We start from the raw sequence: 23,623 nt of genomic DNA, 5'->3' as shown, positions 1-23,623 counted from the left end.
CTATCCAGTCCATGGAATTCTCCAGGCCAGAATAGTGAAGTGAGTAGCCTTTTCTTTCTCCAGGGGATCTTCCCAACCCAGGGATCGAACCAAGGTCTCCCACATTTCAGGCTGATTCTTTACCAGCTGAGCCACAAGGGAAGCCCACGAATACTGGAGTGAGTAGCCTATCCCTTCTCCAGCAGATCTTCCCGACCCAGGAATCGAATCGGGGTTTCCTGCATTGCAGGCGGATTCTTTAACAACTGAGCTATGAGGGAGTCCTAAGAATATTCAAACTACCATAAAATTGTGCTTATTTCACATGCTATCAAAGTAATGCACAAAATCCTTCAAGCTAGGTTTCAGTAGTATGTGAATCGAGAACTTGCAGATGTAGAAGCTGATTTTTAAAAAGGCAGAGGAACCATGATCAAATTGCCAACATTTGTTGGATCATGGAGAAAGCAAGGAGATTCCAGAAAAACATCTACTACTGCTTCATTGACTACACTAAAACCTTTGTGTGGATCAATTCTTAGAAAACTGGAAAATTCTTAAAGAGATGGGAATACCAGACCATTTTACCTGTCTATCTCCTGAGAAACCTATATGCAAGTCAAGAAGCAACAGTTAGAACTGGACATGGAACAACAAACTGTTTCAAAATTGGGAAAGGAGTATGTCAAGGTTGTATATTGTCACTTTACTTATTTAACTTATATGCAGAATAGATCATGCAAAATGTCGGGCTGGATGAAACACAGACTAGAATCAATATTGCTGGGAGAAATATCAACAGCCTCAGGTATGCAGATGACACCACTCTAATGACAGACACAAAGAGGAACTAAAGAGCCTCTTGATGAGGGTGAAAGAGGAGAGAGAAAAAGCTGGCATAAAACTTGACATTCAAAAAACTAAGATCATGACATCTTCTCCCATCATTCATGGCAAATAGAAGGGGCAAAAGTGGAAAGAGTGGCAGATTTTATTTTCCTGGGCTCCAAAATCACTTCAGACAGTGACTGAAGCTATGAAATTAAGACTCTTGCTCCTTGGAAGGAAAGCTATGACAGACCTTTATTTAGTTGCTGTCATGTCCGACTCTGCGACCCCATGGACTATAGCCCGCCAGCCTCCTCTGTCCATGGGATTTCCCAGGCGAGAATACTGGAGTGGCTTGCCATTTAGACAGTGTATTAAAAAGCAAAGAGATCACTTTGCTCATAAAGTTCCATACAGTCAAAGTTATGGTTTTTCCAGTAGTCATGTATGGATGTGAGAGTTGAGCCATAAAGAAGGTTGAGTACAGAAGAATTGATGTTGTTGAACTGTGATGCTGAAGAAGACTTTTGAGAGTCCCTTCGACTGTAAGAAAATCAAAGCAATCAATCCTACAGGAAATCAACCCTGAATATTCACTGGAACACTGATGCTGAAGCCCTGATACTTTAGCTGTGTGATGCTGGGAAGGATTGAAGGCAGGAGGAGAAGGGGACGAAAGAGGATGAGATGGTTGGATGGCATCACTGACTCGATGGACATGAGTTTGGGTAAACTCCGGGAGTAGGCGATGGACAGGGATGCCTGGCATGGTGCAGTCCTTGGAGTCGCAAAGTGTCGGACACAACTGAGCAACTGAACTGAATTGATGGAACCGAATCCCATGATCTTAATGTGAACTGAATTGATGGAACCGAATCCCATGATCTTAATTTTTTGAATGTTTAGTTTTAAGCCAGATTTTTCACTCTCCTCTTTCACTTTCATCAAGAGGCTCTTCAGTTCCTCTTCACTTTCTGCCATGAGGGTGATGTCATCTGCATATCTGAGGTTATTGATATTTCTCGCTGCAATCTTGATTCCAGCTTGTGCTCCATCCAGTCTAACATCTCATGGTGTACTCTGCATATAAGTTAAATAAGCAGGGTGACAATATACAGCCTTGACGTCCTCCTTTCCCAATTTAGTCAGTAGGCAAATGTAAATTAAACCTCTAGTGAGACAGTGTCACGAACCTCCATCCATAGTTTTTCAGGCACTCTATCAGATCTAATCCCTTGAATCTGTTTGTCATTTCCACTCTATAATCATAAGGGATTTGATTTAGGTCATACCTGAATGGCCTAGTGGGTTTCCCTACTTTATTCAATTTAAATCTGAATTTGGCAATAAGGAGTTCATGATCTGAGCCATAGTCAGCTCCCAGTCTTGTTTTTGCTGACTGTATAGAACTTCGCCATCTTTGGCTGCAAAGAATATTATCAACTGATTTTGGTTTTGACCAGGTGGTGATGTCTGTGTGTAGAATCGTTTCTTGTGTTGTTGGAAGAGGGTGTTTGCTATGACCAGTGCATTCTCTTGGCAAAGCTCTATTAGCCTTTGCCCTGCTTCATTTTGTACTCCAAGGCCAAATTTGCCTGTTACTCCAGGTATCTCTTGACTTCCTACTTTTGCATTCCAGTCCCCTGTGTTGAAAAGGACATCTTTTTTGGGTGTTAGTTCTAGAAGATCTTGTAGGTCTTCATAGAAAATTAGAGATACCAAGGGAACATAAAGGACAGAAATGGTATGGACCTAACAGAAGCAGAAGGTATTAAGAAGAGGTGGCAAGAATACACAGAAAAACTATACAAAAAAGATCTTCATGACCCTTATAACCACAATGGTGTGATCACTCACCTGGAGTCAGACATTCTGAAATGTGAAATCAAATGGGCCTTAGGAAGCATCACTACGAATAAAGCTAGTGGAGGTGATGGAATTCCAGTTGAGCTATTCAGATCCTAAAAGATGCTGTTAAAGTGCTGCACTCAGTATGCCAACAAATTTGGAAAACTCAGCAGTGGCCACAAGACTGGAAAAGATAAGTCTTCATTCCAATCCCAAAGAAGGGCAATGCCAAAGAATGTTCAAACTAACATACAATTGCACTCATCTTACATGCTAGCAAAGTAACGTTCAAAATTCTCCAAGCCAGGCTTCAACAGTACATGATCCATGAACTTCTAGATGTTCAAGCTGGATTTAGAAAAGGCAGAGGAACCAAAATCAAATTGCCAACATCTGTTGGATCATCGAAAAAGCAAGAGAATTCCAGAAAAATATCTACTTCTGCTTTAAAAGAAATACAATTATCTAATGACACAATAAATATTTGTTTAAAAAAAATTAGGGGGAAAAACTAATAAAAACAAAGAAAATCTGTATCACTGTCTAACAGATATTCTTAGAAACCAAATTTTATAAAGGTAAAACATTGCAAATTAAAGGCATTAAATCTTGATAAAATCTAAAAAAAAAGAATAAGGAAATCTGAATAAAGTCTGGGTTCTACTTAATAACAGTGCATCAACATGAGTTCATTGATGGCTACAGATACACCATACTACTGTAAGTTGTTGACAAAGAGAAAACGGAATTTGGGATATATAGGAATTCTGTACTATATCAAAATTGTTCTAAAATAGTTTACTTTAAAAATGCCATTTGCAATAACATAAAAAACATAAAATACCTAGGAAGAAATTTAATGAAGATGTGGGAGTCCTCTATGCTGAAAACTACAAAATATTGAGAAAAACTAATATGAACCAATGAAGATGTATTCTGTGTTCATACACTGGAAGACAATATATTCCAGATGTCATATTGTTAAGATGGTATCCCAATTGTTTTTTTTTTTTTTAATTTAAATTTAAAAAATTGAAGTTGAGTTGCAATATAGTGTTATTTTCAAGTGTACGGTACAGTGATTCATATATGGGTATGTGTGTATATATATATGTGATCTTCTTCAGATTACTTTCCATTGTAGGTTATTACAAGATATTTAATATAGTTCCCTGTGCTATACTGTAAATCCTTGCTGTTCGTGTAGTGTATATATAGTAATGTGTACCTGTTAACCCATACTCCTAATTTATCCTGCCTGCCCCTTTCCCCTTGGTAAGCGTAAGTTTGTTTTCTGTGTCTGTGAATCTGTTTCTCTTTTGTAAATAAGTTCATTTGTATTGTCTTTTAGATTCCACATATGAGTAATAACATATATTTTCTTTTACTTTATGACTCACTTCACTTATGATGTTAATCTCTAGGTCCATCTATATTGCTTCAGATGGCAGTATTTCATTCTTTTTTATGGCTCAGCAGAATAGTCCCTTGTATATGTAAACCACATCTTTTTCATGCATTCATCTGTTAATGGACATTTTGGTTGCTTCCACATGTTGGCTATTGCAAATAGTGCTGCTGTGAATATTGGGGTGCATGTATCTTTTAGAATTAGAGCTTTTGCCTTTTTCTGAATATAGGCCCAAATGTAGAATTACTGGATCATATGGTAACTCTACTTTTAATTTTTAAAGGACACTCCATACTGTTCTCCATAGTGGCTGTACCAATTTACATTACTACCACACCCTTTCCAGCATTTATTATTTGTAGACATTTTTATGATGGCCATTTTTGCTGGTGTGAGGTGATGCCTCATTGTGGTTTTGATTAGAATTTCTCTAATAATTAGTGATATTGAACAGCCTTTTGTGTGCCTGTTGGCCATCTATAAATGGCACTCCAATTATAATTCCATCAGACTTTTTGTAGAAATATCAACTTCTATTTATCAAAGCTGATTCTATAAATGTATTAATGTTTGAAATTGCAAAGGAGCCTAGAATAAGCAAAACAATCTTAAAGATTGAAGTTGGAGGACTTCTACGGTTGGATTTCAAGACATACTATAAAGTTACAATAGATGAAACAATATATATTTCACATATGGGTAATTAAATAGAACAATGGAATAGAATATCAAACCCGAGTGTAAATCCATATATATATTAAAAGTATAACTTTCTATTCTGAAAAAGTACTAATGCATTTCCATGGGCGAAAAATGTCTTTTCAATCAATGGTATTGAAATAACTGAAGGTCCTTATGGACCAAAAATGGACCTTGACTTTGACCTCGACCTCTACCTCACACCACACACAAAGTTCCTGCTCTCAGCTCACACAGTCTGGCCAGGTAGGGCAGTTTCACACAGAGGAGGAGGCAGTGAGCTCAGCCTGCAGTTGGGCATGAAGAGTGAAGTGAGTGGAGGTGATAACTTAATCAAGCATTACAGGTTTATGACATATGGCAACTCACTCCAGTATTCTTGCCTAAAAAGTCCCATGGACAGAGGAGCCTGGCGGGCTACAGTCCAAAGGGTCGCAAAGAGTCGGACACGACTGAGTGACTTAGCATGCCCTGTGTCCTGAGCTCCTAGAACAGTGCTTGGCACGTAGCAGGAGGTCAACAGCTTTTTGTGAATGTAGTTGAAAACCATAGAAAGAAAACAGAGTAAGACAGTGACAGTCATCACATGCCTGGCTGAAGAGTTGAATGCAATGGAGAGTGACGGATTTTAAACAGCACATGAGATCAGCACTGAGAAAAGTGTGGTGGCCGTAAGGAGAACAGACCGTAGGGGCTGACAGGAGGGTCTGGAAGAACAGCCCAGGGTCTACTACACTACAGTAGGCATGACGTGAGCAGGCAGATGGCTAAGGCATTGGCAAGCCTAGTCGGTAAGGGATGAAGAAGAGATTTAGGAGTGGGGACTGCAAGATCAAACCAGTCTATCCTAAAGGAAACCAACCCTGAATATTCATTAAAAAGGACTGATGCTGAAGATGAAGCTTTAATACTTTGGCCACCTGATATGAAAAGCCAACTCATTGGAAAAGACCCTGATGCTGGAAAGATTGAGGGCAGGAGGAGAAGGGGGCAGCAAAAGATGAGATGGTTGGATGGCCTCACTGCCTCAATCGACATGAGTTAGAGCAAGCTCCAAGAGAGTGAAGGATAGGGGAGCCTGGTGTGCTGCAGTCCATGGGGCCGCGGAGAGTCAGACACGACTTAGCAACTGAACAACAACAGCTGAGTGTTGGAGAGGCTCCAGGAATGGACCCGGCACAAAAGACTTATTTTACAGAGGGAGAGTCTGAGACCCAGAGAGGGGAAGCGGTTTGCCACACAGCATGCTGATAGCATGTATTGGACAGGAACAGGTCCTATCTCTGGTCAGATGGTCTGTGTTCTGCTCCCTCTTGTGTTCCTAGCTAACCTTGTCCTCAGGAAAGTTTCCAGTGTCATCCCAGCCTCTGCAGTGGAAGGGGAGTCCCCAGGCCTCCTTACTCAGCACTGCCTCTGGCTGCTGACAGGCCGGAGAAGCAGTAAGGACCTTGGGGGCAAAGGTCACCCGAGGCTTCTCCGGGTGCAGCTGACCCTCCGTGGCAGTTGTTATTTTAAGTAGTTCATGCTGGAGGGAGGAAGTGACGGAGGCGAATGTGAAAATGAGTAGCTATTGCAAGATGTGTGTGATAAATGAAACAAGGAACATAAAGACAGACCAAGAGGCACATCTGTTATTTTTGTTCCTTTTTATAGCAACCTCTAAGTCAGACTTCTCACACTGAGTAGGAACCCTTAGCAGCTAAGCGTTTTCCTGACCGAAGCGCTCAGGAGCCCCAAAGGGAGCAGGGATGGGTAGGTGATTCGGGGCCCTGGGAACAGCATGAACCCTCAGAGCCGCACCCCAGGCCTGGGCACTCAGCACCTCGGGATCCGAGGCTCTGAGCAGAAGGGCTGGAGGGCTTCAAAGGTCGGTGCTCCCCTCTGTTTACCGAAGAGTAGGGTGGCAATCTCACTTGGTCCCTGAACCCAGGGACATCCCCACCCAGATGGTCCCTCACCAGCAGTCAAGAATGCAAGGGAGCCGTTTTCCATGGGGGAATACTGGCTTTCTCTCTCGAGGTGCTTTCTCTCTGCTGAGAGTCAAATCCCCAGTGCCACCTGCTTGTGGGGACTGAGCCCCGGGGCTGCCAGTAAGTGCCCTGGCAGAGGGGGCTGTGGAGCCAGATTCTGAGCTTCCTGCAGGGGGGATTCCCGCTGTTCTGAGGCTCATCAGTGGCTCAGAGGAGGAACTGAGGGGATGCTGGGGGAAACCCGTCCCTGAGATGGTCCCAGTCAGCCTGCTTCAGGCCTCCTCTGCATGGAGCCTTGGAGATCCTGGAGCATTGTGGGAGCAGCTAAGGGTTCAAGCCATTAGCTGTGAGCACATTCGCTCCCTTCTTTGTTTGTACTGATCGGTACTAAGCTCTGGGCTGAGTGCTACTGTGAGATTCCAGGAGAGAGGGAGGGTGCTCTGGCCTAGGCACCCGCTGGTGCAGCTGGAGCAGCTTCAGAGGGACAAGAGGGATGGCTGAGGAGTGGGAGGAGAGGCCAGACCTTCTGCCAGGAACAGGAGTGGGAAGAGTGTTTCAGGAAACTGTGCAACAGAGAGGGACATGGCCTTGTCCAGGAGTGGGGGGCCTCTGTCAGCATGACTTGTTTTCTCCAGCCTTTGGAACAGCCTGGAAGCAGAAGTGGATGGCGAAGTCATCACTGGCTGTGCATTGGCCAAGCATGTACAGTGATGGGACCATCCTCCCCCTTCTTCCTTTTATTTGGAACAGGAGTTAAGCAGCAACTAGGTGTACCTCTGTGACTGGCTGCAGGACGGTGAGAGATTAGAGGAAGGCATTGGACGGGAAGGTTCCAGAGCAGGAGGATAGATTGCTGAGGCTCTTTGTTTTCCTCTCCCCTTCCTTCCTCTGTTATGCCATCTGGAATGCTGATACCATGGCTGGCACTCAAGACAGCCATCTTGGACTATGAGACACTGTGCGAACAGTCCATCTTGGACTATGAGCAAGAGAAGAGCAAGGGTCCTTGATCCAGTTAGAGCCACCATCCCAGCTCCCGGTTGGGGTTCCTTTTACGTGAGAGAGAAATAAACTCTAATGATCTTAAGAATTGCTATCTTGAGTTTTCTGTTATATGTCACTGAACCTAATACTAACAGACACAGATCAAGTATGAGGAAATTGTGAGTGATTATAAAGTGGCAGTAACGTGATTGATTATGGTATCTGAACTAAGTAGGAAAAAAGTCAGAAGGTGGCAGATACAGCTGGGAATGGGGACTCCGGCCCTTTGGACACCAGCACAGAAAGTAGCCCACTGAGGGCAGGAGATCTTTATGAATAAGAAGCAGAAAGTTGTGGCTAGAAAGTGGAATTTCTGATTTTATGGTTTCAGAGTCTGCGTGACAAGATGTGGTCACAGTAAGTGCTGCTGCTGCTGCTAAGTCGCTTCAGTCGTGTCCGACTCTGTGCGACCCCGTAGATGGCAGCCCACCAGGCTCCTGCGTCCATGGGATTCTCCAGGCAAGAGTACTGGAGTGGGTTGCCATTGCCTTCTCCAATACATTAAAGTGAAAAGTGAAAGTGAAGTCGCTCAGTAGTGTCCGACTCTCAGCGACCCCACGGACTGCACCCTACCAGGCTCCTGCGTCCATGGGATGCTAAGATTTCCTAAATACTTCCTGTGCAGCCAGCTCCCTTTTAAGGAATTGGCATGCCTACTGTCACTCCTCACCATAATTCTGGAAGGTATTTTTATTATTTCATAAATAAGGCAACAGGCTCAGAGAGGTCAAGAAACTTATTTGAGGGGACCAAACTGATAACTGGCTGGGTTGGCAATAGAACCCCAGTGGGGTGACTCTGGGGCCCAAGCTCTCAGCCAGCCCTCTCTTCTGCCTTGCATGGCACTGGGGTCTGCTAGACAGAGCAGGGAGAAGTGTGTGAGCCCAGAGGGGGAGGGCTGTGAGGCGGGCCAGAGGCTATGCCTTCTGAATGGGTATTCACATCTTCCAGCAAGGTGGCAGGAGACAAGTTGGAGGGGAGGCAGCAAGCCACATACCAGACCTTTAATTGACAGCCCTGTCCTGGGCCCTGAGGTTGGCTTGGACGACAGTGCAGGAGCCTGAACCCTGCAGTGTGCGTTAGATTGCAGCTGAAGTAGAAGGGTGGGCTCTAGAACCAGATGGCCTGGGGTCAGGTCCCATGTTCACCTCTTAGCTCACTGTGTCACCTTGGACAAGTTGCTTCACCTTTTGTGCCTCAGTGTCCTTGTGTGTATGGACATGATTGTCGTTCCTACCTTGTAAGACTGTGCAGATGAAATGAATTAACACCAGGGAGCACTATAGGCAGCCACCTCCACTCTGAGCATTCGCTGGTCTTGTTTCCCAGAGATTCATGGAGAAGAGAAAATGCTGGGACAGAACAGATCCAGGTAAGGAGGGCAGATGGTGAGAGGATTGATTCCATGGAGGAAGCACGGCGCTTGGCCCAACTGCTTCTCAAGGAAGGCTCTCGTCCTGGTCCTCTGCAGTTCCTCTGGATGGCGCAAGGCCACCGCTCCTGGGTTACTTGCTTGTCAGTCTCATGTCCATAATATGAGGACTGACCTGACTTCTAAATAAATATCTGAGCAGCTTGGAAGGAGTGTTTTCTTCCAAAACTCCCTTGAGTTTCTGAACACCTGTCCAAGTATCCCTGGGCACCTGGATGGGGGTCACCGTCCAATGGTGTTTGTCTGATGATGGCCTGAGCCACCCGGCTTTGCTGACGGCCAGGACGGGGCTCACCTTTAGTCCACTGTCCGCCTCATCCGGCCAGGTGCCCGGTTTCCAGCCCCGCCCCAGTGCTGGCTGCACACCCTGCCTTGGCCCTGACTGCTCCACATTCCATCTGATCCTGGCAGGTCCCACACACTACACAGCCAGTGAATTCCTCACTCATGTCTGCAGCTATTATTAGGCACCACTGGAATGCAATCCTGCTGATGGAACTGTTTTTATTAGCCATTGTTATAAGGTTGGTATCTGTGTGTCGTGTCTGTTTCGGAAACCTGGTGAGGCTGACGGTGGGTCTCTTAAAGAACCAGGCACCCCTGGGCCACCAAAGCACCTGGATAGCCACGGTGCTATGAGCCGGTCCAAACTCCTGCCCCAGTCTCCACACCCCAGGTCAGGAAGGCTGTGGCTCCAGGTTGTGGCTGGCCCAGCCTCAGAGCCCAGGGCCCACCCTTCCCTGTGGTGCTGACTGGCTGTTTGACCCTGTGCAAGTCACGTTGCCTCAGTGGGCACTGTGGTGTCAATCTCTGAAACAGAAATAATGAGGGTTGTCTCACCGGGTTTTTAAAAGGTCCAGCCAAAAGCACAAAAATGAAAGTGCAGTGGCTTGTCACAGGGGCCACTGTATGTGAGCACACACAGGTCCTGTGGGGAGGACGGGGGCCAGTGGATTTGACCCTCAGGACAGTGCGTGGGCAGGGGTGAGAGGTTAGGTCTCTCGCCCAGGCTCACAGGGCCTGTGGGCAGAAGCACTGAGATCCTAACCTGGGTAACTCTGGCTCCAAAGGTCACGCAGTCGCATTCGTGCTAAGCTGCTTCAGTGTGTCTGGCTGTTTATGATGCTATGGACTGTAGCCCGCACCAGGCTCCTCTCTCCATGGGATTCTCCAGGCAAAAATACTGAAGTGGGCTGCCATTTCCTTCTCCAGAGGATCTTCCTGACTCAGGGATCAAACCCACGTCTCTTAGACTCCTGCTTGGGTAGGTGGGTTCTTTACCACTTGCGCCACCTGGGAAGCACAGCCACCTCAAAAGATTACCTGCCCCCATGCCCAGGGTATCTGGGAGGCCTGGGAGGTGAGGAGAGCAGAAGAGAGGATGGGGTGAAGACAGAGTTGCAAATAAAAATGGAGAAAAGGAAAGATTTTTCTTTTCTTACCTAGGTGTCTTTATTTTGTGATAATTTATGGAGCTGTAATCCATGATTTGTGCACTTTTCTGTACATATGCTATACTTTTTTAAAAGGTTAAAAAGAAAATAGGAACTTTGTAGCATACCATTGAGTACAAATGTATTTTTAAAGTTCAAACTCATTATGACTTATGCAACTCTCATCTGCATCTTTTCTAACGACATTAAAAATTATGTTTGAGAATCTGAAGATATCAAAATAAGATTCCCAAGAGGATAGGTCAGTGTGTAAATCTCAGAACTGAAATTCTCAAGGGTCATTAACCCCTCTTGGTGGCTGACTAGCTCCTGACATGGAAACCACCAGCTGTCGTAGGTCATCCTTACTTCTCCTCCCCCCTGGAAGATGATTTCCTCCAACCTTCCTATTTAAAATACATTGTTCAGTTGCTAAGTCATGTCCGATTCCTTGCGACCCCATGGAGGTCGGAGCCAGAGTCATCCAATTTAGATCTCAGCTCCTCTGCCCAGAGGCTCTGTGAACCTGGACAAGAGCATAACCCTCAGCACTGCCCGCACGCTGTCCTGAAGGTCACATCCACTGCCCCGTACTCTTTGTAAAATATATTGTTGTTGTTTGGTGCTAAGTCGTGTCGACTCTTTGTGACCCCATGGACTGCGGCGTACCAGGCCTATATATAATTTCATTTCTTTCCTTATTTTTGGCTGTGCTGGGTCTTGCTGCGTAGTTTTTTCTCTAGTTGTGGTGTGCGGGCTTCTCATTGCAGTGGCTTCTCTTGTTTTAGAGCATTGACCCTAGGCACACGGGCTTCAGTAGTCGTGGCACGTGGGCTCAGTCGCTGCGGTTCCTGGGCTCATGAGCACAGGCTCAGTAGCTGTGGTGCCCAAGCTTAGTTGCTCCGTGGCATGTGGAGTCCTCCCGGATCAGGGATAGAACCTGTGTCTCCTGTATTAGCAGGTGGGTTCCTTACCACCAAGCCCTCAGGGAAGCCCCAGCCTCCCTTTTATTTAGGTCGACTAAAAATATCAGGTTAGCTAATGAGATGTGAGTGGAAGTGTTATGTGAGACTTCAGAGACTGTCTTTAAATGGAGAAAGACCCACCTTTCTTTATCTCTTCCCTCATCTCATTTTTTATTTAATTTTTAATTGCAGGAAAATTACTTTACAATGTTGTGTTGGGTTCTGCCATACAACAAAATGAATCAGCCGTAATTATACACATATCCCTCCACCCTTGAGCCTCCCTCTCCTCCCCCCATCCCACCCCTCTAGGTCATCACAGAGCGCCGGGCTGGGCTCCCTGTGTTATATAGCAGCTTCTTACCAGCTATCTGTTTTACACGTGGTAGTATATATATGTCAATGCTACTTTCTCCATTCATCCTACTCTCTCCTTTCCCCACTGCGTCCGTAAGTCTGTTCTCTACATCTGTCTCCATTCTTTCCTTGCAAATAGGTTCATCGATGCCATTTTTCTAGGTTCCATATATATGCATTAATACATGATATATTTTTCTCTTTCTGACTTACTTCACTCTGCATAACAGGCTCTAGGTTCATCCACCTCACTAGAACTGACTCAAATGTGTTTGTTTTTATGGCTGAGTAATAATATTCCATTGTATGTATGTACCACATCTTATTTATCCATTCATCTGTAGATGGATATCTAGGTTGCTTCCATGTCCTGGCTATTGTAAACAGTGTTGCAGTGAACATTGGAGTGCATGTGTCTTTTGGAATTGTAGCTTTCTCAGGGTATGTGTCCAGTAGTGGAATTTCTAGGTCATATTGTAGATTTATTCCTAGTTTCTAAAGGATTCTCGATACTGTTCTCCAGAATGGCTGTATCAGTTTACATTCCCACCAACAGGGTGGGAATGTATGAAGGTTCCCTTTTCTCCACATCTTCCCAGCATTTATTGTTTATAGATTTTTTGATGAAGGCCATTCTGACTGGTGTGAGGTGATACCTCATTGTAGTTTTGATTTGCATTTCTCTAATAATTAGTGATCTTCCCTCATCATGTTAAATGGACTTTAGAACTGATGGCTGGAGCTCCTGTGTCCATTTTGGAACCTGAGGACAAGAACTACTTCCTTAGAGTGATGAGCTGGAGGGAGCCTGGCTCTTCAAAGACTTTTCTGAATGAAGCCACTCTTCTAGCCCTAGATTGCTGTTGGATGTCTGTTATATAATAGAAAGAAATGTGTATCTTTATTAGGTCTTGTCATTTTGGGGATTTCTGTCCCTCAGAGCTGAACCTGATTCTAACTCTTATTCCCCCCATGAAAGAATTGATGGCCTTTCTTTTTCCTCCTTGGGCCTCATGATTAACGAAGGATCTGTTGGGAAGCCAAGAGTTCACTTACCAGCCCAAAAAATGACATTAATCACCTAAGTTAGTCCTACATGAAAGCTGAATGGACAGCCCAAGTCATAAGATCTTACGAGATCCAGGGGTGTCTCCAAACTGCCTCTTTCATATATATGGTCCCTGAAATTCTATCTTTATATATTAATTCATAAAATTATACAGCTATGAGAATTCCTACTCAAATACAAGTGATTCTAGTAGGAGTACTATAGTGTATTATATTACTCCTCACATTAGCATGAAGTCTTTTATCTTAGAGACTGAATTAGAGAATTTAAAAGATGAATGGAACCTCAGGGGTCATTTAGCTCAGTGTTTTCAACTATGCTTCAGCAAGCCCTTGCCTTTCATGGCTGCCTAGGGAATGCCATTTGGGTCAAGAAGGGGCATGAGGGGAGGGATGAAGAACATAGAGCATCCTTTTGCTTTGAAGGTAGAGTTTTAACGCTGGAAAAAGTTTTAAAAACCACAGCTGTCTTTCCGCGTATGGGCTCCAAGTCTAACGTTGCCAATAGGTTAATCAAACCTGAATTCAGATGGCCAGTTAGTGACAGAGCCAGACTTAGAATTCAGGTTTTTGACGCTTAGCACTGTGCTGTTTCCACGATTCCACACTTCTTAGGTCATCTTCCGCTGTGCATTGAGGAGATGAGGTTTGCTTGGTGGGAGGACAGTGAAGGGGGCCGATCCTGGTCTGGGCTCCAGTGGGGATGCTGGGGAGTCCTGGCCCCTGATGCTGGGCCCTGGGAGTGGTCAAGAGAGGACAGGGGAAGAGGGATGCCTCTAGGGATACCTGACCACCTTCACAAATTTGTTGAGACTTAACTTTCCCTCTATCTCTGGCCACAGTAAATACTGCTGTCTCGAGTTGTACAGTTTCATAGCTTACAAAATGCTCCTACAGGTTTACATTTAATCTTCACAGACTCCTCCTTTGAGGGGGAAGGTATTGTATTTTCCAATTTACATGCGACGATACCACTGGGTTAGAGAAGGTAGGTGTATCTCCTGAGCTCACAGAGGTGACCTAAAGCATGTCACCTTCTGACCCAATCCTGAGCTCTTTCCCACCATCAGACAGCATCTCCCACACTCCAGGATGCTGTCAGCCACTTTCTCCTGCCTGGAAGCCTCTGTAGCCAAACACCAAGTCATTCAGACAACAAACAATCTGTTTCCTCATTTGTAAGTTGTGGACCAGTTGCCTGGTTTTTCTTTTCCCATGAGCTTGGCAACTGTCGTCATAGGTGCTGCTGCTGCTAAGTCACTTCAGTCGTGTCCGACTCTGTGCGACCCAATAGACGGCAGCCAACCAGTCTCCCCCGTCCCTGGGATTCTCCAGGCAAGAATACTGGAGTAGGTTGCCATTTCCTTCTCCAGTGCAGGAAAGTGAAAAGTGAAAGTCAAGTCACTCAGTCGTGTCCGACTCTTAGCGACCCCATGGACTGCAGCCTACCAGGCTCCTCCGCCCATGGGATTTTCCAGGCAAGAGTACTGGAGTGGGGTGCCATTGCCTTCTCCGCATCATAGGTGCAGTACCAAGTAAACCAGTAACACGTGTTGGGGCTGGAGGGCTGGGCAGGTGACCAGCACCCAGCGCCATGGATGATGCCTTATGTGGTTCTGACATGGCATTTCTGGGAGGTTGGTGGGACATATCTCCCCATTCTCTCATTTCTCTTCCCTCAACACCACACACTCCCAGAAACAGTGTCCCATTGAGAAGAAGAAAAGGGAAACATAAGTGGAAAAAAGGGTAGAGAGCATTCCATGCATTCTATGCATGAAAATGCCATCCTGTGATCCCCAGGCTGTAGTTCAAGGCTAAATGAAGCTGTGCTAACCTGTGGACAAAGGATAATGGATTAACATGTTACAATCTATCAGGCCGTTGTGGACATAATCCTAAACACAGGGGAATGTCTTTTACGTGGCTCGGTCCATGGAGTAGGCCTTCTTGCGTAGGGCTCTATCACATGATGGGGAACAGGGGCAGCCACCTGTACAGCCCACGGGCAGACGCTGGTCACACCCATTCATTTCTGTATCGGGCAACAATAGAGCTGCATGCAAAAGAAGGGGTGCAGCTCACGAAATGTCAGAATTTTTTCTGGCCTTTTCAGAAAAAGCTTGCTGACCTCTGGCGTACAGCTCTGCCTGCTTGGCCTGTAAGTAACAACGACCTGGGCAGACTCACCGCATGGCAAGGCCAGGCGGTCCTGCTGTGAGCACACTCGGGGATGAGGATCTGTTTTCGGGGTGTTCAGGCAGAATACATCAATCCTGTTGTTTCTCATATGCAAGTGTTGACAGGAAAACTTTACAAGAAGTTTCCTTTAAAACGAGTCCCGTTTCCACGGATTTCTATTGTGACATCAGACACATGTTCTCTCCCCAGTAGGTTGCATGAAAACACTGAGGACGCGGCTCCGTTGCTGGTCACCTGAGGTTTCTTTCCAGCGCTCTGTGCGCAGCTCTGGAGCCGGCCTTTATTACAGGCACAGAGAATACTTCATGTTGAATTTCCTTCCAGCAGGAGCACTGAATGAAATCTATCAGAGCCTTTCCCAAGAGCCGGGCTTTCAAAGGGAGTGGGGAGAGCATATATTTTTGCACAAGGAACCAGAGGGAACCCTGGAAAGTGCGGGGCTGGGGGGCAGGGAAAGGAGGGTATCAGAGACAAGCTCTGAGCTGTCCCAGTGTGTGGTGGGCCTGTCCCCAGTATGCTTACCGATGTCCATGAACATCAAATGAGCCACATGTGAAGCACTGAATACAGGGCCGGCTCTCGTGAAGCAGTGAGCCTGTGCCTCCACCCCTGCCTGCTCCTCTGGAAGGAGGCAGAGTGCGCCTCACCAAGCTGGTACGGTAATGAGAGATCCTTGGTGGGGCTGCCTGCCAGTGGGGTGCCGGGGGCTGCAGTAGTGGGGAGGGGTCGGCTGCTGGCAGGGGGAACCAAGATAAGCTGTCACCTCCGAGTCTTTTCAGGCATTTCTCCCTCAGACTGTTCTCCACCACCCGGCAGATTGATTTATCTAAATCGCAAATCTGAGCATATTGTTCCCCTACTTAAAATCTTGCAATAGTTCTGTGGTTGCAGTCCCAGCTCCCTATGTTCTGATTCCTGCCACCGCCCCCCTCCAACCTCATTTCCAGCCACACCAAGCTGGCTGTGCCATGTCTGCGGCTGCCCACCTGGCTCCTCTGCCCTGCATACCTTGTCTCAGGGCTCCTCATGGCCCACCTCCTTACCTGTCACAACTGTGGCCAAACACTGCCTCTGGACACCTCTCTTGCCAATGGGTCCCTCCCCACCTCCCACACCTGACACCCCAGTTTGAGTTACAGGCACACATATCCTCCTCTCGAGTACTGTGTGTCTGTCTTCACTGTGCTATGAAGCTCTTGGGGCACAGATTGGCTGATCTTTTTTCCCTGGCATTCACAGAAGACCAAGCACCTGGAAGCTCTTCCACCATGGCTACCAAGTGACTGGAGATTCTAGGACCCGGGACTGCGGGGAAATGACAGGAGCTCTGCTGCAGCCATGGCATCAGGACTAGGAGCTCCCCTGGTGCTTTAGAAATGGATGATCACAGGGAACAGTCATTCCTTTCCATTTCTCAGGTACCCAAGGAACATTAGACATTTCTAGGCAGCTGTATTTATAGGTATTTATCTGAAGTTCTAGCATTATACTGCTGCTAGGTTGCTTCAGTCGTGTCCGACTCTGTGCGACTCCACAGACAGCAGCCCACTAGCCTCTGCCATCCCTGGGATTCTCCAGGCAAGAACACTGGAGTGGGTTGCCATTTCCTTCTCCAATGCATGAAAGTGAAAAGGGAAAGTGAAGTCGCTCAGTCGTGTCCGACTCTTCGAGACCCCATGGACTGCAGCCTCCTGGAAAATACTCCTCCGTCCATGGTATTTTCCAGGCAAGAGTATTGGAGTGGGGTGCCATTGCCTTCTCCGAGCATTATACTGACCAGCCACAGAACACACCTTGAGGCCGGTCCTGGGTTGCAATGAAAAACATTCAGCTGAATTCATCAGTGCTCTTGCTCAAAGGACAGAACCTGATCCCAGTGTTTCTACCCCAGAGCTTGGCCTTTAAAGTGATTAAAGGAGATCCCAGGTTCTTTCTGGCCACGATATCATCATGTCATCTAAATGTGTCCTTTTTTAGGGCTGTGACTCACAGCTTGTAGGATCTTCGTTCCTCAACCAGGAACTGAACCCAGGCCCTTGGACGTGAAAGCGCAGAGTCTGATTCACTGGACTGCCAGGGAATTCCCTCTAAATGTGTTCTGAGTAACCTTATCATAAACTGTGTAGCTATTTCAATCTGCAGGAGTATGACATGCCCAAGGTAGAAATGGCTCTCTCTGCACCATATGCCCTGAATGCACAAACTATTATGGAATAATAATAATGATGCCTCTACCTTTTGAAGCAAACTGAATAAACTGGGGCAAATTCAGGAGAGAAATACATGTGTAAACAAAAAAATGTTGCCTGCCTTTTCAGTTCTACAAGGATACAGCCATTAGCCACTGCAGTTTCTTCTCCAGAAGAATATTCAGGGTGGAGAAAAACAGGAAATGTTCTGTCCTTTGGATACACTGGCCCCTAGATAGCTGAGGTGTACATCTAAGGAGAATGTCTAAGAGACCCCAGATTCTTGCATCTTCCTGTACATTGAAAAGCACTAAAATCATTAACTTGAGAGGTCTGTTCTTTGTGATTAGCAGTCATTTTTTGATGTTTGACTACAAGTTTTTTCCCAGTAGAAAAATAATTATATATATCTTGGCCCCTCCTTTACCTCTTTGGAGTAGTTCCTCAGAGCTATCTGAGAGGCTGTCTCCTAGGCTATGAATAAAACTTAACTCTCTACCTTTATATTGTGTATTTTTCTTTCAGTTGACCCCTGGCAGGTGGTGCTGAGACAGAAAGGGGATGTTTGTCAGGTTGGAGATGGGAAGGTCAAAAGGGGACTTCACATTCACGTTCAAGATTATTTCATAAGTTATTTAGAACAAAGCTCGTACTTCATAAGGGAACTGAAAAAGGAGTTTAAGTTATAGTCTATAATAATAATTTATTGAAAACTAGACTGATGACATAGGGTCCAGTGTCTGCAGTTGCCCATGCAAGGGGCAACCCTGGCTCACTGAATTACGAGGCCATCCCTGGCATTTTTAGTCAGTGGCCACTAGACACCCTCGTCACAGGCAAAGTGTCCCTAAACCACAAATCCGCCTTGTTCATACAAATATAAAAATGTACAGGAACAGCATATTCTTATCACACACTCCTTGAACACATGGGTGGAAGGTTACTTACATAACCTGGTAGGTTGCAGTTGTGTGGTTGAAACAAAACGCAGCTTTCTTAAACCAGTAGAAACCTCTAAGACCTTTTCAAAATAGGAATCTTTCCATTTTCTATCGGAGACAATGCTCACAGCGTGAGTAATGCCCATCAGTTATCAGTAATTTAGCAGATTGTGCCAGTGTTGACATTTGTTCTTGGCTTAATTGTGCGTGAGTGTGTGTTTTAAACAAAGATGCAGCTGTCCCCATTCCTGGCAATTAGGATATAAAAATGGTGTTCGCTGAGTCTGGCAGAGGGATCGGTTCTCCATGTGTTTACTCTTTTGTTTGCAAGGCCTTCTGAGTGTTTGCTGCAGTTGTACCATCAGAATATCAATTTGGTTTAAAATGGAACCATATCCCCATTAATAGAAATAACAGGAACTGCAGACCTCCATGTTTCCAGATCATCAGTCTCTGATTCCATCAGAGATGCTTGTGATTGTGTGTGTGTGAAAGACACTTCTTTGACTTCTTGTGAAGGCAGGTTTTAAATGTTGTTAGGATCAAAAAAGCAGTGTCAGCAGAGATGCTCTGGACTCTTGCGAATCATTTGCAGAGTATCAAGCAATCCAAATACCTCCCGTATAGAATACAGTTATCCCTCAGTATCCTTGGGATTGGTTCCAGGGCTCCTGTGGACACCAAAATCTGCCAGTGCTCAAGTCCCTTACGTAAAACAGCATTGTATTTGCATAACACGTATTCACATCTCTAGATTATTTATATTGCCTGCTGCTGCTGCTGCTAAGTCGCTTCAGTCGTGTCTGACTCTGTGCAACCCCATAGACGGCAACCCACCAGGCTCCCCCGTCCCTGGGATTCTCCAGGCAAGAAAACTACTACTATGTAGATGATATGCCAGTAGTTGTACATACAGTTTGAATGCAACAGTTAGAATCAGACATGGAACAATGGGCTGGTTCCAAATTGGGAAAGGAGTACGTCAAGGCTGTATATTGTCACCTTGCTTATTTAACTTCTATGCAAAGTACATTGTGTGAAATGCCGGCCGGATTGGATGAAGCACAAGCTGGAATCAAGATTGCAGGGAGAAATATCAATAACCTCAGATATGCAGATGGCATCACCCTTATGACAGAAAGCGAAGAGGAACTAAAGAGCCTCTTGATGAAAGTTTGACCAAGCTCAGGAGTTGGACAGGGAAGCCTGGCATGCTGGAGTCCATGGGGTCGCAAAGAGTCGGACAGGACTGAGGACTGAACTGAGGCGGTTCAGTTCAGTTCAGTCGCTCAGTCCTGTCTGACTCTTTGCGACCCCATGAATCGAAGCATACCAGGCCTCCCTGTCCAACTCCTGGAGTTCACTCAAACTCACGTCCATTGAGTCAGTGATGCCATCCAGCCATTTCATCCTCTGACGTCCCCTTCTCCTCCTGCCTCCAATCCCTCCCAGCATCAGAGTCTTTCCCAATGAGTCAACTCTTTGCATGAGGTGGCCAAAGTACCATCAATCAAATATGGGATTACAATAATAATGGACCATCTAAAAGTTTATGTGTTATTTCTTTACAGTTCCAGTGAGGTCACTCAGTCGTGTCTGACTTTTTGCGACCCCGTGGACTGTAGCCCACCAGGCTCCTCTGTCCATGGGATTCTCCAGGCAAGAATACTGGAGTGGGTTGCCATTTCCTTCTCCAGGGAATCTTCCCGACCCAGGGTTCAAACCCAGGTCTCTCGCATTGCAGGCAGACGCTTTAACCTCTGAGCCAAGCCTACTGGCACCCTGATGGATAATAGTTATTTGATACATAGATAAAACAGGGTCCACTTTCACCTTGTAGATTAACATGAATTCCAAGATATTGGTGGAACCCTAATCATGAGATTTAACCTGAGTTCTTTGGTTCTTCCAGTTCAAAGAGCAAACTATTAGATGCTGAGACCAGAGTATTGGAGCCTGGGCACTTCCTGTCAAAGTCCTTTTTCTTGCTGAGAGATTCAAGGTCAAGTTCGGAGATGAAGCCCCGACCTGACTTTAGAATCCCCCGGACTGCCTGGAGAGCCCTGGAAGGGGCGCCCTAGAATCATCCACTCAGGGCTCCGTGGTGACCCACTTAGGGCTCCGTGGTGACCGCTGCGGGCACGTGACTCCCAGGCGGCAGGGGCTTGTCGGCGGGGCGTGCGGGGTGGGGCGGAGGTGGAAGGGTGATGGGAGAGCACAGTGAGGGGTTAGGATTTCTGAAGAGGTACCTCTTTGGCATTGCATTTCTTTGGGTCCCCCTCTCCGCCCCCCCCCCCCGCCCCCCCGCTGTGTCTGTACTCTTGAAGTGCAGACCTTTCTAAACAGTGACTTACTAAAGCTCTGGGGGACCGTGGTACCCGAAGGCGGCCCGCTGCCTGACCTAAGATTTACGAGTGGTTCCAAGGATGAGACAAGGTCCCAGTGTCTCGGTGACAACAAGGTCTTTGACGAACTGCCGAGAGCTGTGGCCGGGCAGAAAGCCCCAGAATCTCCTCCCTGCTGGAGTGGGGCGCCCGGGGCGCGGGCGGGCGGGCACCCCCGCAGGCCATCAGCATGCAGGAGCCGCGCGCTCCGTCCTTGAGGGCTGCCGGGCTGACCTTGCTCGGCTTTCTCGGTAGATATCGCCCCGGGAGCGTGAGGACGCGGCAGCGGGGGTGACTCAGTGCCCCGCCGCGGCTTTTCTTCCTGCCTCCTTCTAAAATTCCGGGATTCAAACCCGGCGTTTTCCGCCCCACCCCTCCCCCTCTCCACCCCCCGCCTGTCGTTACCCAGACTGTCCGGGTGTTTCGTCCCCCACCTCCCATCTATAGAACTGAAGGCCGACCTTCGCGCTCTCCCTCGCTGCGGGCCCGGGGATCAGACTTGGCCCGCCAGAGCCGGAGACCGCACTGGGCGACAGATCCGGAGCCCGGCCGGAGGGGGCGGTGCGCAGCGCTCTCCGGCGCACAGGCGGACCTAGCCGAGCCCCGCTCCCCATTGGCCACCACCTCGGCGGGAGGGGCCGCCCGGGCTCGGGGCACCTGGCGTCGCCCCTCCGCAGGGAAATCAGAGGCTGCCGGGCATGGGCGCCTGGAGGTGAAGGCATCGGGAGGGAGGCCTGGGGTATCTGTGGAGCTCGGGGAGGCCAGCCCTGTTCTACCAGCTGCCCCGGCGCGGGCGGCCCTCGGATTCTCCTGCTCTGGCTTCGGCAGCCGGAAACTTTGCTCCGAGAAGTCCCCCACCCTCCTGATCGCGCCGAGAGGCGCCTGGTGGGCCGCGCGCCCCCGGGGGCCCCGCAGCCCCGCGCGTGATTGAGGGGGCCCCCAGGCGCCAGGCGCCCGCCGCGCTCCGCCGTGCGCGCGCGGCCGCCAGGATGCGCTACGCGGACCCCTCGGCGAACAGGGATTTGTTGGGGAACCGAACTTTGCTCTTCATCTTCATCTGCGCCTTCGCCTTGGTGACCTTGCTGCAACAGATCTTGTATGGCAGGAACTACATCAAGAGGTAAGAAAGTCCCAGCGCGGGTGGGGTGGCGCGGAGCCCGCGGGCAAGCCCCCAGGTGGCAGCCGGAGGCTCCGCCCCGGCGTGGCCCGTGTGAGCGACCCCGGGGTCTGCACTGAGCCTCGAGCAAAGCCGCGTGAGGTTTGGGTCCCCGCGCTCCTAAGCGCATCTCTCCACGCAACCGGAGGAGAACGCCTGCGTCCAGCGCTGGCCAGAGGGGCCCGACAACTTTGTTCTGTTGTGGAAAACGGGGGACAGGATGGAATTCGGACCGGCCAAGCTGAGGATAAAAACATACGAATGTCCTGAGCGGCCTCAGGGGTCAGATCAGTGTCCTCAAGTCCACAGTGCCACGGCCATATGGTCCGAGGGGAGGCTGCCGGGTGTAGAGGGCTCAGAACCGTATAGGGTTACCTCTTGAGTCCTGAACTTTTGTGGGGGCCCCTGGGGGAAAAAACACATTCTACCCCCCACCCCCATCCCCCCGCCCAGGAGTGCAGAATTAGGTGTGGCGGGGTGGATAGTGGGCTCGGACGATGCGACAGAAACAGTGAATTCTTACAGACCGGTATCCACTGGCACCGGGAAAACTCACCACCCGATCCCTCCTGAAGCAGATGGTTCCGTCTCATCCTTCGGCAGAAGGTCAGAGCTGCAGCAGAAGTTAACCGCCCCCACTTGGGCCCCCCTCCTACCCCACCTCATCCGCGGGCAAACTCCATTAGGAGAAAGGGACTCAGCACTCGGGCACGGCCTCAGTCCCTGCGTGCGCAAAACACGGAAATGCCACCATGGGCTTCTGCCTACGGCTGGCGGAGGGCAGCCGCTTGGGGTTACAGGACCTGGGGAAAGGGCTGCGCTAGGATCCTCGCGTTTCAGAGCCTCTTTCGGAAAGACCACACTCCTCTTTTCTGCCCGAGCTTTTTCCTTCGCTGTCAGTTGTCTTCCTACCCTCGCTGCCCCTCCCCCCATCAGACGGATAGAAAACAAAACGCCTGGCTAGCTATATAAACATCCCGGCTTCTTCCCTAAACTTCCGAATAATAAAACAGTTTTTCTCTTTGTATCCTTTGGAGTTCACGTCAGTCGCTGGCGTCCTAGTCTGGGCTGCATCCAGGGATGGGAGCAAGTGACAGTGCTGCTGGGCCTGGGCTCACTGTAGGAGAGTCAAACAGTTGGGCTATTTTCCGCTCCGCGTCCCGAGCTGGGGAGCGTGAGGCCCCTTGGCAAGAACATTTGTTCCCAACCAGCCACTGCCCCGACCTTCCCAGAGAGCATTTTTCTCTGGTTGAGGGCAGCTGATGGGCCCTGCGTGGTGCTGGTACCATTAAAGGACATTTTCAGAGTCTCCTGGCTTGCTGGAGCCCATTGGGCCTGCCGCCCCCCGCTCCCCCGCCCCCACTAAGATGACCCAGTGCAAGGACAGTTGGGCCCGAAACGGCCAGCTTGCTGCACTTGCTCCTTAGCAGGGTGGCTCTGGGTTCCTACCCCCTGCTGGCACCTACCCAGAATGGCCCCGGGGTTGCTGGGACCCCTGCTGCCTTATCAACACCGGGAAAATATCCTGCCCACGGCAAACGGCAAACGGAAGCTCAGCTTCTAAGTGCTCGCCCTGGCAGGCCCTCCTCGATCTTGGGCTGATGAGCTGGCTGCCTGGAATTCAGCAGCCATACCAGTTGCATCCCGACTTCTAACACAGAGACCTCATCCCCCTTAGTCTCAGAGGCCACCTCACAAGCCTCGCTCCAGGGCCTGG

General features: G+C 48.2%; 1 protein-coding gene and 1 long non-coding RNA gene across 3 annotated transcripts in view; one reads left to right on the top strand and one right to left on the bottom strand.

Moving 5' to 3' along the window:
• The window catches only part of LOC133237710 (uncharacterized), a 485,111-nt gene that overhangs the window by 4,214 nt on the left and 457,274 nt on the right, over nt 1-23,623 (bottom strand). The window lies entirely within an intron of this gene.
• ST8SIA5 (ST8 alpha-N-acetyl-neuraminide alpha-2,8-sialyltransferase 5) overlaps nt 21,730-23,623 on the top strand; it is a 77,377-nt gene continuing 75,483 nt past the window's right edge. For both annotated transcript variants that reach the window (XM_061400080.1, XM_061400079.1), the window contains exon 1: nt 21,730-21,870. In XM_061400080.1, the coding sequence (XP_061256064.1) occupies nt 21,740-21,870 (131 nt within the window). In that variant the 5' untranslated portion in view covers nt 21,730-21,739. The remainder of the gene's footprint in view (nt 21,871-23,623) is intronic.

This window comes from Bos javanicus, chromosome 24, assembly GCF_032452875.1.
Source record: "Bos javanicus breed banteng chromosome 24, ARS-OSU_banteng_1.0, whole genome shotgun sequence".
NCBI lineage: Eukaryota > Metazoa > Chordata > Mammalia > Artiodactyla > Bovidae > Bos > Bos javanicus.
This window is presented reverse-complemented; position numbering and strand designations above follow the sequence as displayed.